The sequence below is a fragment of the Bombus pyrosoma genome, linkage group LG14, assembly GCF_014825855.1.
Source record: "Bombus pyrosoma isolate SC7728 linkage group LG14, ASM1482585v1, whole genome shotgun sequence".
NCBI lineage: Eukaryota > Metazoa > Arthropoda > Insecta > Hymenoptera > Apidae > Bombus > Bombus pyrosoma.
This window is the reverse complement of record NC_057783.1, coordinates 3,561,690-3,579,162: the sequence shown is the minus strand read 5'-3', so window position 1 is coordinate 3,579,162 and position 17,473 is coordinate 3,561,690. Positions and strand designations below refer to the sequence as shown.

At 32.3% G+C, this 17,473-nt stretch overlaps 4 protein-coding genes across 6 annotated transcripts; 2 read left to right on the top strand and 2 right to left on the bottom strand.

Annotated features, from left to right (window-relative positions):
- Window positions 1-5,549: 5,549 nt before the first annotated feature.
- Window positions 5,550-10,303, top strand: LOC122574595 (vacuolar protein sorting-associated protein 11 homolog). The gene is made up of 16 exons (XM_043742323.1): window positions 5,550-5,710; window positions 5,805-5,873; window positions 5,974-6,147; window positions 6,221-6,417; window positions 6,494-6,752; window positions 6,840-6,994; window positions 7,074-7,307; window positions 7,397-7,697; window positions 7,778-7,966; window positions 8,038-8,160; window positions 8,240-8,367; window positions 8,439-8,651; window positions 8,728-8,900; window positions 8,971-9,268; window positions 9,351-9,673; window positions 9,766-10,303. Exons 1-16 carry the CDS (start codon window positions 5,693-5,695, stop codon window positions 10,191-10,193), a joined length of 3,282 nt encoding a protein of 1,093 aa, XP_043598258.1. The 5' UTR covers window positions 5,550-5,692; the 3' UTR covers window positions 10,194-10,303.
- On the bottom strand, window positions 10,233-12,103 carry LOC122574597. 2 transcript variants are annotated; one of them, XM_043742326.1, is made up of 2 exons: window positions 11,086-12,103; window positions 10,233-11,019 (listed from the first exon to the last, which is right to left on the bottom strand). In XM_043742326.1, the coding sequence occupies exons 1-2, from the start codon at window positions 12,094-12,096 to the stop codon at window positions 10,729-10,731; spliced, it is 1,302 nt and encodes a 433-aa protein (XP_043598261.1). In that variant the 5' UTR covers window positions 12,097-12,103; the 3' UTR covers window positions 10,233-10,728. The 2 variants fall into 2 exon arrangements, with proteins under 2 accessions (XP_043598261.1, XP_043598263.1); XM_043742328.1 differs by having other exon boundaries at window positions 11,143-12,103.
- Window positions 11,044-16,042, top strand: LOC122574596 (activating signal cointegrator 1 complex subunit 2). Of its 2 annotated transcripts, none has more exons than XM_043742325.1 (15): window positions 11,044-11,062; window positions 12,443-12,492; window positions 12,604-12,681; window positions 12,919-13,079; window positions 13,227-13,611; window positions 13,689-13,906; window positions 13,983-14,168; window positions 14,249-14,404; window positions 14,498-14,591; window positions 14,660-14,830; window positions 14,885-15,019; window positions 15,096-15,232; window positions 15,325-15,445; window positions 15,533-15,710; window positions 15,834-16,042. In XM_043742325.1, the coding sequence occupies exons 2-15, from the start codon at window positions 12,478-12,480 to the stop codon at window positions 15,971-15,973; spliced, it is 2,175 nt and encodes a 724-aa protein (XP_043598260.1). In that variant the 5' UTR covers window positions 11,044-11,062; window positions 12,443-12,477; the 3' UTR covers window positions 15,974-16,042. The 2 variants fall into 2 exon arrangements, with proteins under 2 accessions (XP_043598260.1, XP_043598259.1); XM_043742324.1 differs by lacking the exon at window positions 11,044-11,062 and adding an exon at window positions 12,223-12,359.
- Window positions 15,969-17,464, bottom strand: LOC122574598 (bridging integrator 3-like). Its single transcript, XM_043742329.1, has 4 exons — window positions 17,159-17,464; window positions 16,959-17,066; window positions 16,684-16,858; window positions 15,969-16,621 (listed from the first exon to the last, which is right to left on the bottom strand). Exons 1-4 carry the CDS (start codon window positions 17,164-17,166, stop codon window positions 16,112-16,114), a joined length of 801 nt encoding a protein of 266 aa, XP_043598264.1. The 5' UTR covers window positions 17,167-17,464; the 3' UTR covers window positions 15,969-16,111.
- Window positions 17,465-17,473: the final 9 nt, after the last annotated feature.

Here is a 17,473-nt window from a genome sequence, read left to right as displayed (position 1 = left end):
ATTTCGAGTCGACGAAAAATGGAATTCTTTTCTCGCGTCTTGTGGGTTTTTACGCGAATCACGCGTCGATCTTTGCGGATAACGATAAAAATCGGCCACGACAAAAGGCAATTTCACAATACATCGGAGAATTCATTTTTCATAAACTTAGGGTATCGCCATTAACGTTGAAATTAATATTTCTTGAAGTACTAGGACTGTTAATAGATGCTTCACGAGTTAGACGAATAAGCTGTAAGCGTTCGCTCGTTTGTTTTCGTTCGTAGTTGTAGAAACGAAAATTGTTAAATTCTTTGTCGTTGTACCATTTGAAAAATACGATACTGTTGAAAGGTTAAATTTTAATAGAATGTAGATAAAGAGTCTTTAGAATCGTAGAATATTTTTCTTCTAAGGAATGGTTAAGAATTTACATTGAATGTATCAATCGCTTGCGGAACCATCGATCCTTTCGATCCTCGCGTACAATCAGTTCCTTTCAATAAAATTTGTTCATTTTCTGGCAATGAATAACTGACACAAAAAAAAAAATAATAAATCGTCGAGTCATGTACAATACGTGAATTGGTCTGCCAAAAGAACAGATGGAGAACAAAAATGATTGGAATGCTTGCGGTCTTTCGAAGAATAAACAAATTATCGCTCATTCAATAACAAAATTTTATTTGACAGTAAAAATTTACGAACTTTGCTGATTTTCTTTTTTCCTGTAGCATTATGAAGATTAAATTAATGGATAGACTTTTTCAGAAGGCCACAGGCATGTTCTTAATCGAAATCTCTTTATGGTTCCACATCGGGTCCCTTTAACCCTGAAACGTAAATTCATTCAGTCTTCGCTGTTTTCGCTGTTTTAATACTATGTACATACGCGTTTAAAATTTCAAATTTTCTTAATAGAATAAAACGTGATAGTTTCATCGAATATTTCAGAACATTCTTTTGTAAAAAGCTATTGTTGAGAATCTTGGGTGTAAGAAGGTTAGGCGAAAGTACACAGTGGTTGAAGAAAGTGTTTGAATATTTACTATAGAAAACTTTTATGCATAGGATTACGTATGTTATGTATATAATAAGATAATTCAGGTTTCATAATTGATTAAGTTACAATTTTATTCTCTGTTACGATACGTTTTCACGATTTGAAAGAAAAAAGATTTCTTTACAACAATAGATACAATCACTATTTAAATTTTATTTTGCGCTCTCTGCAAAACATATATTTACACATATACTCGTACGGTTTTCTATGTACATTTTCAAATTTGTTTCACGCTTTATCACCAGTATAGTTATAATAGTCGTATCTTATTACGGTACTAATGAAATTCTAAACTGTTTCCTAGACATATAACACATAAGACACATATAACACAATATTCATAAATCATTCCTACAAGTGTTCGAACACTTTCTCGGGCCACTGTATTGATCTTCTCGATTGTGATAATGATTTTCTTGACTGAGAGATGAGAATTGGAAAGACTGGTTACACTTTGTTTTACCTTTAATTGAATCGTTAGCGACGTAGTGGATCGAGAAAATTGCGAAACGTTTCTTGATCGATTGGCGGGGGGTGGAAAATGGAGTAGGCAATAGTTGCGAGGCGACAATGGGAGACTCTACTTCTCTTTATTATCTGTGGATTATCCGATCGATTCCTTTTGATTACCACGTTATGTAGCGATTACCGAACGAACAATAAATGTAATAACTTTATCCGTAATCCATTGCCCACGGATCTGCTCGATATTTATCGAATTCTTCAGGGTTAAAGCGACTGAGTATCTTCTTAAAAGCGTTTCTACGAAACCATACTCGTTGTATAATCGTCAATTTCGCGAAGAGAGAAAGGGTTACAAGCGTAACGAACACGTGCGTGTCTGCGTGTACGACTGAGTAATAAAATAAACGACCGTATAAATGAAGATGTATGATAGAAACGAAAGTGCAAAAGAGCGAAAGAATGTCGAAAAGATGGAGAGACTCTCACATAGGCAACGTAAGGAAAACAATATATTGATTATATTGCGTGGTACGAACAGAACTGTGATATTTTATTGTATAAATTTACGGAGGACAAAGAAAAAAAAAAGATGAAGAAGATGAAGAAAAAAAAAATATGAAGAACAAATCTCTAAACGGATATACTTATACGGTAGTAGAAACGCGCGCGGGATATTACTGTATTTTACAAAGAAGTGCATCCTTAAGCCATTTAAAAGAAAAGAAAAGAACAAAAAAAGAGGGAAAAAGAGAAAAGGGGGAAAAAAGAGAAAAGGGAGAAGAAAACGGACGCGATCATACGCAATAGCGTGCGCGCGTCTAGGCCGGGTATCCCTTTTCGAAGATTGAGTTTAACGTCAGCTTCCGCTTTACGAACGAACCGCCTCGCGGAAGCTCTCGCGGGGGCAAATAACCAAAGAAGCTTCTGTAATAATTAACGAAGAAAAGCTTCTCAAAGAGTTCAATCGAAGAATTAAAACGACGCCCTCTGTCCGGTCCATTCTCAGCTTTAAAAGGAATACCCGGCGATTTTCGGGCCAATCGTGAAGCCCTAGCGTCTAATCGTTTCCTGTTTGTAAAGTATATATATAGATATATAATATAGATATATTATATATGAATTAAATGTTTGATAAGTGAGAAAGAGAGCGTGAGAAGGAAGTGAAAGAAGCGAAAGTGCGATACGACGAACCGATCAAGATCCGATTGCAACGTTATTCGTGAACGATTTTAAAACAGACATACTCAGATACATACACGTGGTCTCGTGCATACAGACATCTACATACACACACACACACACACACACACGCGCGCGCGCGCGCGCACACACATACACTCTGTTTAATAGTTTATATAGAGTAAGTAAAATACGCTGAATTACATCTGTAAAGTCTCGAACGGAAGATCACATTTTTTCGCGTTTACTCTAATCGTCCCTCGCCCGAGCCCCAAGAATAAAAATGGAGAAAGAATGTCGAAGAATACCGTGTTTCCTAATCCCCTGCCGATCGAGAAAACCTGAGAGACAGAGAGAGGGGGAAAGTGAATGGAATGATTCGAAGGCATAGAGAAATTGACTGATTCGGCTTTAATGTTGCTGTAAAATCTCGTAAATTTGCAAGGGGCGGTATTTTTTACTTTCGTTTGAATTATGAATAGCATCGGTGTGAAATATCTCCAGTAATTTTAAGAAATTATATAGACAGTTTTTGATAAATATCATGTTCTATAACAATTTTCTTTTTTGTTTTTGTTTTTCTAATATAGATGCAAATTAAAGATAGAAACGTACAACGAACAGAATGTAAGAAAGATTTTATGGAAAAGCGGGTAAGGATAATGCGAGTTTTGAAATTTGAAAAGTAAAGTTTGCGATGTTTTACAGCGATATTATTTAAGAGTACGAAGAATGAAACGAAATCAGGTGTTACTACAAATTACGTAGAAGAGAAGAGGAGATGACAGCGTAAACTGCGACCGGTGAATTCTCAGACAAAGATCACGGGAATTCGATGCCCGTTTGGAAATGTTTAAACAGCGAGGAATACTTCGACGATGCTTGGAGAGAAGAAATTTTACAATTTTTCCTTGATATGAGAAACATTCGCTGGCCGCCGAGTGGCGGAATATTTTAATAAATGAAGGGGAAATCCACCTGAATTTCGCTCCAATCCGTCTAACGCGAATCTCCACGATGTATGTAATAATTTTTCCTTAATAAAACACATTGGTTAAAAGCCAAAAGTACTCCATAATCTTAAGAAAATGAAAAACCATTAATAAACAGAGAAACCGTCACAGAAAAATTCTATATAATCCACGATCCTTAAATCTGAATCCTTTCATAATCCAAAGTAAGTACCACCAGTGCATGTTGTTCTTAATCAGAGAATGAATAAAAATAGATTTACGAAACATGCTCTCGAAGTGTTCCACGAGACTGAAAGGCCTGAAAATTTAAATAATCAAAGTCTTTCGTGTTCACCGTGTCGCAGTCTACATCCACACAACCAATTTCATCCCCTAACGACATCGCCCGCAAGAACTCGTCGTTCGAACGCAAAATCCAGTAATTTTCTGATCCCTGGAACGATGCGAAAAATCAGGAACCATTCTCCACGATAGATAGATGATAAAACAAGAGGAACAGTGACGAAACTCGTGCTATTAATTAATAAACCGTCGGCGTGTACGCATGAACGTGATACAACGAACCGAGACGATCATCGTTCCACTAAACGTTTTGAATATTATAAAAAATAGAAAAAGAAAAAAAGAGAGATCATGGAACGTTGCTCGTCCTGAAACAAGAAACGATCGCAGACTGAATAAAAAGAGAGGAACCGTGCGTTTTTCGTTTTCTTTCTAACGCGAGCACGACAACGGTACAAAAGAATTAAAAACTAAATAAAGGGAAGAAAATGAGAAAACGAAGATGAAGATGCTCGTGCGTTCTCGTGAAGCGAAATTCGTACAAGGAACCGGGTTCTTTTCAATGATCCAAAGGTTTCGTGATAGTCTGTATAAAAATCGTTGAACAAAAGCTCCTGGAGAACGTTTTTCTGTACGAATTTCGCGAGAGAAGCCTCATTGGTTGCAGCGAATCCTGTTCGAGGACGAAGAACGACGATCTGCGAAGGCGTTAATGGAACTTACAAGGGACTATAGAGGAACATCGAATAGCAGATGCGTCTTTCTTGGTCCTTGATCGTCTGGTGAAGCAAAGTATCGCAAAAAATGGAACCGGTGTTGTATTCATAATCGATTTTCAGAGTTTTTCGCGACCATTTCTTCTTCATCCCCTCTGTCTCGCGCAGACAGACCTTGTAAAACAAGCCCCCAATCATCGACACTAACTGTTCGTCCTTTTTAACAAATATAACAAAACTTACGTCTTACTAATCGAGATCAGCAATCCGGAAAGCCATAGCAGTTGATTTTTAATTTATAGATCAATGAAATTAGAGAGTTCAGCCATTTTGACCATTGATAGAACTGCTACGGTATTCTGTGTTTGCAAAGTGTTTCATGATTCCTTTCCAAATGATTTTCACTTCAAAATATCTTTAGGCATATTTTTATCCCAATTTTAACAAAAGGGATAATTTTATTTAATGTAGAGATAATAAAGGAAATTTTAATTTATTAATTTGGTGTTTCAATGGAGAGAAAGGGTTAATTATTATTTTCTTTTTTCTTTTTTATTAAAATTATATTTATTTTCTTGATAATTATAGTATTCATACATTAAATTTTAGAGATAAAAAATGTTAAAATAAAAGAGATGTGTTATACTTTTTTAAGAAACGAGTGAATAAAAAGATATCCCATTTTAAATCCCGCGAAATATTGAATTTAGTACCAAATAGCGTACACAGGTGGTGCATGATTCCGAATAATTGTACGTCGACATCTTTGCAAGAATGCAGCAAACTAAATGCATCGATGCAGCACGTCGGTATAGTAGAAAATACATGTGCTTGCACCGCGCATGCGAGTGACCAAATATATATCATTGCTGAGGGGAAATGTCATGCATAATCAGCTGGTCAAATATAGGTGAAAAGATGGCGGGCGTGCAACTTGATGTTGTTAGGTGTCAAAAGAAACAACTTTAACACGCTGTTCAGTGGCTGTGTCGACAATATTTTGTTGCAAATGTGTAAATAGATAATTGCTGTACATGATGGCATTTCTCGAGGTTAGTCTCACATTTTATTCGAACATTTGATCGTATTTTATATGTCGTGTACATAACCCCCTTTTCCTCACACGAAAACGTATTTATCTTTTAGTGGAGACGCTTCAATTTTTTTGATCTTAAAAAAGAAGTTGACGGCGGGAAAATAGCCACGGCACTTGGTGTGAGTATTCATCGACTGAAATCCGATTTTTTCTGACATGATATTTGGTTATAGGTTAAGGCTATCGTGTTCGATGTATATTGTATGCTCTGTTGATTAGGACGCCCAAGTGACAGCAGCTACGAGCGGTAATGGGACTCTAGTATTCGGAGATTACACAGGCAATGTGCATTTAGTGAATAGAACTTATGATGTTACCACATTTCGCGCTTACGATGTCACATTAACGCTAGCTCAACAAGTCCAACATTCCACTTTCTTGTTCACCATTGGCGTTAGTATCATTGCATAATTGTTACACATTGATGCAGAGATATTTGTCATTAATGAAAAGTATGTTTCCGTAGGAAGATGAATCAGGTTGTAATCCTACCATAAAGGTCTGGAATTTAGCTAAACCAGATAAACAAGGCAATCCAACATGTCTTCGTATAAGTAGAGCCATACCAAGTTATAGAGCAGTTCCTGCAACTGCTTTATGCGTGCATACTAGTCTTACATTAATGGCTATTGGCTTTGGAGATGGCTCTATTATGCTATATAGGTAAAAATAATTAATTTTAATAACGGTAATCTTCTAATTTTCAAACATGTTTTAATACACAATTTTCAATCCTTAGGGGTGATTTAACTAGGGAAAGGAAAAACAAGATAAAAGTATTCGAACATACCAATTTTTCAGTTACTGGTTTAGCAATAAAATCTAGTGGCAAACAAACTCATTTATTTGTTGCTACACCAAATAGCGTTTTCGTATATAATATTACTGTTAAGGATCAAGAATTTAAATCTCCCTTGGACACTATGGGCTGTGCCAGAAAGTGTAGTGTTCTTGCAGAATCTATGCAAGATAGTCATTTCATGATTGGTCGTGATGATGTAATAACATTAATATAATTTTATTATCGATATATAAATATATCGATAAATAAATATTTTTCTACTAATAAATTTGTATTACTTTAGGCAATTTATTGTTACACACCAGATGGTAGAGGTCCTTGTTATGCAGCTGGTGGTCAAAAAATCATGTTAGAGTGGTTCAGAAGTTACCTAGTTATTATAGCAAAAGAAGCTGCGAATGATCCAAGAACAACAACTACCATTTCTGCAAAACCGAGGTAAGGAAATTTTACAGATTCATAGTTTTTACAAATTCATTAAATATAAACTAATTTTTAAAATATCATATGTTTATAGTACTATAGAACCAATACCTCCAGGAGTGGATAAGCATGTGATTACAGTACTTGATATACAAAACAAATGCATTGTTTTTTCTGCCCCAATGTTGTCTGTGCAAGCTGTTTTATCAGAATGGGGTGGATTTTTTATACTCAGTGGAGATAGTAAACTTTATCACTTAGATGAAAAAGACTTGCAATCGAAATTAGCATTACTTTTCAAGAAGAATTTATATGATATATCTATAAGGTAGGTAATTTCTACCTGAAGTTGTAGAAAATATTTCAATTATAATTATAACTGTATATAATTATAATTCCATATTACATTATTTTTAGAATAGCTAAGAATCAACAATATGATGCTGAAGGTTTAGTCGATATATTCCGACAATATGGCGATCATTTATATTCAAAAGGAGATCATACTGGAGCGATAGAACAATATATTAAAACTATTGGAAAGTTAGAACCGTCGTATGTAATTAGAAAATTTTTAGATTCTCAACACATAGATAATTTAACGACCTATTTGCAAGCTTTGCATAAAAATGGGCAGGCAACAGAAGATCATACAACTTTGCTACTGAATTGTTATACGAAACTCAATCATACAGATAAATTAAAAGAATTTATCATGGTAAACAAACTATGACTAATTTGGGTACAAAATTTATCGGTAATTTTTCGGTAATCGATTATGTTATATAATGATTTTAGACAAAAGATAGAGAGATTGATTTCGATGTCGAAATTGCAATAAAAGTTTGTCGTCAAGCATCGCCGGAGGATGCTTTGCTGCTTGCAAAAAAACATAATCGTTACGAATGGTATCTTCGTATTCAAATAGAAGATAAACACGAGTACAAAAAGGCATTAGAATATATGGCTACTTTGGACTTTGAAGAAGTACGTTGGTACATGCATTTAGACGTGCATCCAGATTCAATTTATTTGATTAATTTTGGAAAATCTTTCAGGCAGAATCCAACATGAAGAAATATGGTAATATCCTGATAGAAAATGTGCCAGATGAATCAACGCAATTTTTAAAAGCCTTATGTACCAATTATAGGCCTTCCAATCAACCACTTGTAGATCAGGTAAAATTGAGGAATTAAAAAATAACAGATTTATATCGGTATGATAAAACATATACTTGTAATGACGTATTTGATTCAGGAAATGTTAGATGGTACTGTGGACCAACACATCGATAAAGCTAATCCAGAAGATTTTATTCACTTGTTTTTAAATAATTCAGAACGTCTCGTAGAATTCTTAGAGCACCTAGTAAAAATGAATACTAAGTTAGTATACCGAAATAAATAACAAGAAAAGTTCAATTTATATTCTACAAGTTAAATGTTTTAATACATAGGTGGAGCACTTTGGTATACAATACTTTAGTAGAACATTATCTTCATATTTGGTCAGCTTTGGATAATGATGTGGCAAAAGTACAATATGAACAGAAAATTGTACGACTTTTACAAAATTCGGAAGCGTGTTACGATAAAGATCAAATATTAATCTTATGCCATCAGCATAATTTCAGGCGTGGTTTACTCTTTCTTTATGAAGAAAGTAAATTGTAGGTTGAAGTAACTTACACAATCGATATTATACTTCAAGAATTTATTTTATAACGTATACTATATTATATATAGATACCAAGAAATATTACGATTCCATTTACGCGAAGGAGACAGTGAACAAATTTTAACTACGTGCAAACGATTTGGACATCAAGATCCGAATTTATGGGTCCAAGCTTTATGGAGTGTTGCAAGAAATAAAGAAGCACCAACTAAACTTCTTGCAGACATACTAACCCACATAGGTATGTCTAAAATTTAATTTAATCATTCTAGTTATACATAACATTTTTAAACAAAATTTATATTGGACAGGTCAAGAAAGGCTTTTATCACCATTGATGGTTCTTGATGCACTTTCTACTTCACTTTCTTGTACCTTGGGCGATGTGAGAACCTATTTTAACAGTGTGTTACGAACAGAGCATAAACAAACACAAGCAGATATAGAATTATCTGAAAAGTATCGAGCAGATACTAAAAAGATACGAGAACAAATAGATTCAATTAAAAATAGTACTATTATCTTCCAAGGATCACGTTGCAGTGCGTGTCACCATCAGTTAGAACTTCCATCAGTACATTTTATGTGTCAGCATTCATATCATCAACAGTGAGTTCAGGTTTTATATCATATTATGTATAATAATATTTTATGATGTATTTTAACATGTACGACGTTACTCTCGTAATAGCTGCTTTCAAAGATTCTCAGAGAATGAAAATGAATGTCCAGCTTGTTTACCAGACAATAAAAAATTGTTGGATATCATAAAAGCACAGGAACAATCAAAAGATCTTCATGAAACATTTCACAGTTTATTGGATCGAGCAGAGGATCCATTCTCATTAGTTGCTGATTACTTTGGTCGCGGAGTTTTTAAAAAGTTAATGGTAATCACAGATAGCGATAAAATGTTGTCTGCGTCGGTGGCAAAGTTTGATGAATCAAAATTGAATTATGGGCCAGGAGCGGAAGCCAGGATCAGATTATCGGAGGGAAAGAACACAACGTTAGGTAAACAAAATTTTATTCGATTAAAAAGAATTAATTTATTACTCTTCAAGACATAACACAATTTTTTATACAAATCAAACATTTTATTATAGGAAAAACTGAAACTCATCGTTCGTATGATAATTATAATACAGTAGCGGATGATCGACTGCGATCTTATCCAAAATCAGATCTGTACTCTTCATCAGTAGAAGCGAATATCTCTGGTACAATCAATGACATATCTAGTCCACGAGGAAATTCGAAGAAAGCTGTGCCAGTACCTATAAAGGAAGCTCGTATTCTAAACAGCACGACACCAAAATCATCACCAGTTCAAAAATCGTACGTGCCACCAAAAACACCGATTGTACCATCGAATCCATTCGGAGCAGACGACTACGATGAATCGAAAAATCCATTTGCCGAAGACAAAGACGATGACACTACTAATCCTTTTAAAGATAACGACGACACAAATCCCTTTAAGAATAATGACGATGATGACTATAATAAGAACCTGAATCCTTTTGGTAGATAAATTATATTTATTATATTCAACTGTTTCAACCACTAAACTCATGAATCACTAAAAAAGACAATTATGCGTTATTATTGACAAATAGGAACATTACAGCTTGCGAAGAAAAATATCGTAAATGTTATTGTCATATATAAAATTGTAAATTCATTACATGAATCTAGCTTGGCTTTCACCAGTATAATCCCCCACAATTATTCAGCCTAAGTGTATCATGAACTTTATATTGTTTTTTTTTTTTATACATGAATCACATAATAATATCTTTGGTGCTTTATGCAATTTGTAAAATGAAACTATATATTCACGTAGAAAAATAAGATATATAATTGTATATTAAACAATTGTACATATATTCATTTATTATTATTTTTTAATTTCAACATATATATTTTACAAAATGTCTGTTAAAGAATCTCATTCGATGAGTTTTATAAAAAATATTTTACATTTTACAAAAAGATACATTTACCAAAGTGGTTTCCAAATAGCAATTAACAAATAAGTTATGCTTAATATAAAAATACTAGTCCAGTTATACATGATTTAAAATATGTTTCCATTCACTTATTTGATCACTTATTCTGAAGGCATTCCAACTGTCTACAATTTCTGGAATTCGTGGTTTTATAGAAACAGCAGTACAATATTCCTCAGTAGATACAGGTGTAAAAAAGTCAGAGAGTATTGGCACAACATCTTTTTGTCTTGGCTCTGGATCTTTACTACGAGTTAATCTGCTTGGCAATTGATTTTCATCTATGGATAAGTCTACCAAATCTTTGTAAACTGCTTCATCAAGAGGGAAATCTAAAGCAGTAGAAACCTAAAACACAAAACATAAGAGGATATTTTATGATCTTATAATTGTAAGCCATCACTTTTTTACTACCTTTCCATTTATAAGATTTTTATATGAAGCTGGTAAATGTTCAATATTAGTTATAACCTTTTGTTTCTTCATTTCATTTAATTTATTAATTGTGCACATAATAGAATTATATTCCGGTTTTGCCAATTTTGCTCCGGAAATAATTGGCTTTGTATGAATGTTTTCATCTGTTTCTAAAATTGCTAAATCATCCGTCTGACTATGTGATACTCCTGGACCTATGTATGGCTGTATTTTAGGACCAATTATATCTCTTACAATTTTACTGTATTTATAACATGGCATAATATCACGAAGTTTTGAATTTAAATTCTTTTTTATTGTAATTGAACTAGATGTCTTCTGTGTGACATTTGACTTTTTTGTACCAGTGCCAGCAGAAGAAAGTCGATTCTTATGTTTTAAAATGTCTAAATCTGTGGATTTTGTAGTTACAGTTTTAATATTTTTTTTAACAACTGTTGATTTATTTTCTTTTTCTCTTCTACCTTTACTATAATCTTTCTTTGAACCATTAGTTTTGTCAGAATTTTTTGATTTAAGTGTCTTGTCTAAACTTTCACTTTGTGCAATGGGAGGATCTGTAGAAACTGTTATGTCATTGTTTGGAAGTTTAATAGAAATTTTGGGAATATTAGCTTCTTTAATATTTGCTTTAATATTCTGACTGTTGTTAGCATCATTTAAAGGATTCTGATTTTCTGTTTTGATAGTATTTTTATCCAAAGAGGACGAGGTTCCAATTGAACAAGGAGATGCATTAGCATCTAATGTGAACTTTGATGCATTATCAACAAACTTTGAATTTTTATTTTCCTGATTGCCAGATATTTCATTCGATTTCACTAATTTAACAGGTTTATCTAGTCTTACGACACTTAGGATTTTCGGTTTATCCTTAATACCATTTTGATCAGTCAAGCTTTTTAATTCTTTTGTTATCGATTTACCAGTATCCGGTTGACAAAATCTTACTTTTGGTCTCGCAAAAAATTTCGTATCCTTAGACATTATACAGAAATATAAAATTCTAAACTATTTGATTTATAAGAACGTTAATAACGAAGTATAGTACAACGGTCTGATAACAAAGTACTTATTTGAATATTCAAAACATAACCTTTGCGACATAGAGCTTTTGAACGATGTCAAGAGTAACTGTCACTGTCAGAATCTTTTGCAGCACTACCAATTTCTTAACAAAACTACAAAGTTTATCCTCTGGGATTCCCCGGCTTCAATCTTTTTTTGCAATTTTCAACTTACAAAGATAGGTTAGTTATCGAAAAGACTATAGCGCCTAGCGCTCGTGCATTGTTAGGATCGCAATTTGTTCAACAATTAATTTCTTGTACAGTTGTTTAGCGACAATTAAGAATACTTTGAGAGAACATGGAACCTTATGAGGTAATTTATTTCCTATTATACATAGTGTCTCGTTATGAAGACATTCATTATAGTAGGTTAGAACAATACAATTTATTACAAACTTGCATAATGTTTTCATTCATTTAACAGAATCCCGATTTTCTACCACTAGAAAATTTAAAACTGACGATTAAAACCAATGGTATTGTCCAAAAGGTTGATGCTTTGGTACGTACATAAATAGCAATATGTTTGTGGATATATCAATTGATATTTGTCAAGCTTTTGATTAATAAATCTTACTACTTTGGTATTATATGAGTTTTTCATACATCTTCAAATCACTTTTTATATTTAATAATAACTTGTTAATAAATTCTCATATGTATTAATATCTATGAAATTAGAAAAGTGTTATCATAAATGTTAAATAAGTTGTTTATTTCTATGTGGCAATCATTTTAGAGTAAAATATGGGCAAGTGACCACTATTTTTTACATTATGAACCTCCTAATATATATAATGATGATGGATCTGAAATTGTGGGAGCAAAACTACGATGGATAGAAATTGTCAATTATATGATCAGTGATTTAAAATGGTTACTCAGCCTTCCATTTTATAGGTAAGCATAATTAGTAACAACAGTACCATTGAAAATGTTCAATAATTCTTCTATGAGATTATAATCAAATTTGCAATCAAATTATTGGAAGCTTTCTTTTAACACATACATTTACATATATTATATATTTATGTATCTCTTATTTAGATTTTGGTCAAATATTGTGTTTAATACTTCAGTATTAGATACATTGGTATCTTTTCTACAAGATGCACCACCATTCTATGCTTTAGAAAATTTTCCAAATTGCCCAGAAATGTTGGAACTTCTAGAAACACTAAGTCACTATGTACTTATAATTTTTGCACGACTTGTCACAAATAAGGAAAGTCCTGAAGAATATATGAACCGTCCATTTCTTGGAAATTTATTATATGACAAATACATATTTACGGTACCCATCATCTTTGATCTTTGCCAACTTTATGGTCGAGAAAATGCAAAAATAATGGAAAGGATCTTAAACTCTTTATTTGCACTAGAACCGCAGTATAATAATGATCTTCAGAGAGCTGTTCCTTGTCTTATAGAGGTGAGGTATTAGATACAATATATAGAACAACTAATGTTTTATCAAAACAGAATTAAATATAAGTGTTGTTAGTTTAGGCCTTTGAAAATGTTGAAAGAAAATTTGGTAGTGATTCTATACATACCAATGAAGCAGTTTCACTGTCAAAGCAGAATACTAATTCCTTGAAGCTTACATTATTGCAGTTGGAAGATATGATATTATATGTTCTAGATATATCATCAACTGTTGGTGTGTTTTTAATGAATTATTCTCCAGCAGTGAGTATATTTCACACAGTGGATTTTATGAATAAGTAAGTTAAACTAATTAAACTATATCCTTATTCGTTCTAAGTGTTCCGAATAGTTTATTTTATCATTTATCATTAGACTTGTTTCAGTATATGAAAGCACAATACCTGAGATGTATAAAATATTAAAGAACTTAGCATATAACGATGAAAATATGCCGAAATATATAGAATTAAAGCACCGTCTGGATGTAATAAGGATTGAAATTTTGAAGCTTTTTCGTATTATTATATATGAACCAATATTGACTATTCAAGAAAATTTGTAAGTGTATATGTATATTTAAATTACAAAGTATAATACATCCAATGTATAACATACTATGATTATAACATTGTGCTTAGAACTATGATAGAGGAAGCAGAGGTAAAGGAACGGGTGGACGAATATCTTAATTTATTAACCTTAGCAATTTCTGAAAAAGAATTTATTACAGATTATGATCAATTTTATCCTGTTAAATTAGATTTGACTATATTATCGAATATTTGTCCTGATGCGTATCCTTTTCTTAATGTAGTACGATTATGATTGCAATGATAGACAGATAAATATATGGTGGTTTCTTTTTATACTTAACAAATATTATTCAGTGATACAATAAAATATAACTATATTGTGAAATCAGTCAATACAATTATTGGAAGACCCGATGTTCCAGATACTAGCTTTTCCAATAACGTAAATGTAAGTTTGAGAAATGGCTTGCAAATTGTATTTTGATGAAGCTTTTACATAATATTACCTTTTCATAGGAACCTGTAGGTGTAGCTGGACCTAGTGGTATTTTAAGTCAAACAACTATATCTGAAAACATAAAACCTTCAAATGAGAAACGAACTGTTGCAAAGAATTCTATTGAATTGGCTGTTCTTATTTCTGATGTTAAAGATATTTTAAATCATCTAGATGAAGGTTTTATTGAGGTAATTATTTCAATATGAAAGAATTGCGTGCACTTAACAACATTTATTTTACAGACAAGTTTGGAGTATTACAATTATGATAGTGCAGCTGTGGTACATGCCGTACTAGAAGATTCATTACCACCAGAATTAAAAGAATTGATGAAATTAGGGCCATCACAAATGCCTAGTGCACTACCAACCTATACAGTAAGAACATTTTATTATTTGAATCATGATACATAATCTAGTATAAACAATGTAAATATTCTTACTATTTTTCTAGGAAACTTCAGTTAAGGATGTAGCTAGTGGTATTGAAAGACTGGATATTAATATTCTTGATAATTTAAAGGGTGATGATGTATATGTTAAAAAATCTAAAGAAATCATAGATATACCTAAAGATTACATAACTAAAAAGTAAGGATTCAAGGTTACTCTGAATAATACTTATAATACATATAAAAATATATATTTGTAAATAACAAGAATATAAACAAAATTTGTTACAGTTACAGTCTCGTCGAAGATGTATACGATGACGAGTATGATGATACTTATGATAATAGCGATATACGTGGTACACAGGATGATTCGACTGAAGCAGATTTAAGACCTTTTACTATACCTAGAGTTCGTATTTATATAATTCAGTTAAATTATAGTCTTCTCTAACGTTATTAACATAATTATATAAAAATTAACGAACAATAATTTTAGGTTCTTCGCGAGAAACAAAAGGTCGAAACTGAAGAAGTTGAGACGGAGTCAGAAGATGAAGATGTAAGGAATGATCAAAATGGGAGAGACTGCTTTATACAAAATCCAGAAGAGGTACGCGCTAGAGCAGAACAACAAAGGCAAATGCGAAGTGGAAAAGGTGCACCGAATGTAATAGGTATATTTATCAATTTTTATAAAGTGCTGAATATAATTTAATAGTTACACTTCAATACAGCATGCATTATTAGTGTTTTTTATTAGTTCCAATATTAAAATGATCTTGTTTTCGTATGTGCAGGTAATCCTAAAGGTCAAGGGCAAGAGAAAGTTGTATTATACAATAGGCAGCAAAAGAACACCAAGAAAGCGGAACGCGCTAATCACAATCGTCGTTCTGGTGCCCAGTGGAAACGAAATCAAGGAATGGTTCCATCATAAATCTATCTATACTTTTACAATATGAATGTAAATACTGCCATGTGATAAATACATTCGTACCTATGTTAATTTTATAGATTCAGTATTTAAATTATCACAACTTTGTTAAGATATTTGTTTAGGAAATTTTTATGACTCTCAATGATCTTTAACTATTGTAAGAGCTCTTATTCTATTCATTTGATTAGTCACTGCTTGTTGGTATTCGTCTTCAGGTACCATAGCGCTGGATGGCGATCCTGAAGTGTTTGGTACTGGCATTAAGTGTGTAAATAAATGAGTTGCACTCCCATAATAATCTAATTGTATCATGATTATAGCATGTATGCTAGGTTTAATATATTCCAATCTCTTGTCTAAAAACATTGGTAGTTCTACAAGTAATTGAGCATGTACAGTCTTCAAGTCCTTAGCAGCTGCTTCTTCTGCCCTGCGTTCTCTTTCTAACTTTGCGATATGACCAGCAGTTCTGTCTTTCTTCTCTTGCAATTTTTTGACACGATTATAAGAGTATTTCCAAGTTGTCACCAGTTCCTCACGCTTGGCAATTGCTGCAGCTATTAGAATGAATTCATCTCGTAATTTCTTTAATGGTTCTATGAAAGTTTTCTGACAAAGAGCTGCCATTTCTTGAACTGTTTTCCCAATCTAGTAAATGAGCAAAATTTTCATGATATTTCTTATCATGTAAAAACAATCTGTAAACTTACCTGTGTTGTTACTGAATGGTAATTTTCCACTACTTTTCTGAATTCATCACTGAGATGTGCTAAACCACAAGTTGTTAGATTTAATGTCAACCTTTGGTCTGCTCGATCTAAATTTAGCACAGCTTCTATATATTTTTTCATTTCCTTTGTTAATTTCCTAATTGTATCTTCAACGCTTGAAAAACAAATAAGAAATTTTTAAGTATATGACATTGTTTAATATATTTCAATACATCATGGCAGCAAGTATTTATTCTAACAATAAATATACATACTAAATGAGTCTTTGAACTGCAATATCTAATTCTCTGTCTTCTGAATGAGTTAATAGAGGTGGTGCTGGTGTAGGCCTCTGTGTCAAATGATTTTTCTTCAAAGGATTCCTGTATACATTGTAATATTATTTAGAGGTGTTGTAACCTATTAGACCTTTAACCTATTAGATTAATAAATAATTATAAATGATATTACTTACCACGTCATATTATTGCCGTAATTTAACAAATCTTCATAATATTATACTTCATCAATCAAAGTTGTTTTACATGAATAGATTATTACGATTATTAGTTAAGAAAACATTAAACACAGTGACGTATACAGCAATTCAGAGTCTTATCGTTACTAATCTAGTATTTAATAGATAAAGTACAAGATAAAATAATCTATATATTTTCATATTTCATTATGTTCATTTTTTTTAATCTTATCAATAAATATTTAAAGAAATTACGTAATAGAAAAAAGTTGACTTTTTTTCTATTCAAATTTAACATAATACTTCCTAACC

What these genes read in the sequence shown, in the direction of transcription:
- LOC122574595 (XM_043742323.1), top strand. An exon ending in AAATAGCCACGGCACTTGGT is followed by an intron (nt 5,874 to 5,973) that starts GTGAGTATTCAT and finishes TCTGTTGATTAG; the next exon opens with GACGCCCAAGTGACAGCAGC. An exon ending in TTATATGATATATCTATAAG is followed by an intron (nt 7,308 to 7,396) that starts GTAGGTAATTTC and finishes CATTATTTTTAG; the next exon opens with AATAGCTAAGAATCAACAAT.
- LOC122574597 (XM_043742326.1), bottom strand. Translation starts at nt 12,096, where the DNA reads ATGTCTAAGGATACGAAATTTTTTGCGAGACCAAAAGTAAGATTTTGT. An exon ending in AAAATCTTATAAATGGAAAG is followed by an intron (nt 11,020 to 11,085) that starts GTAGTAAAAAAG and finishes TTTGTGTTTTAG; the next exon opens with GTTTCTACTGCTTTAGATTT.
- LOC122574596 (XM_043742325.1), top strand. An exon ending in ACAGTGGATTTTATGAATAA is followed by an intron (nt 13,907 to 13,982) that starts GTAAGTTAAACT and finishes ATTTATCATTAG; the next exon opens with ACTTGTTTCAGTATATGAAA. An exon ending in GTGCACTACCAACCTATACA is followed by an intron (nt 15,020 to 15,095) that starts GTAAGAACATTT and finishes CTATTTTTCTAG; the next exon opens with GAAACTTCAGTTAAGGATGT.
- LOC122574598 (XM_043742329.1), bottom strand. An exon ending in GCAGTTCAAAGACTCATTTA is followed by an intron (nt 16,859 to 16,958) that starts GTATGTATATTT and finishes TTGTTTTTCAAG; the next exon opens with CGTTGAAGATACAATTAGGA. An exon ending in ACCATTCAGTAACAACACAG is followed by an intron (nt 16,622 to 16,683) that starts GTAAGTTTACAG and finishes CTCATTTACTAG; the next exon opens with ATTGGGAAAACAGTTCAAGA.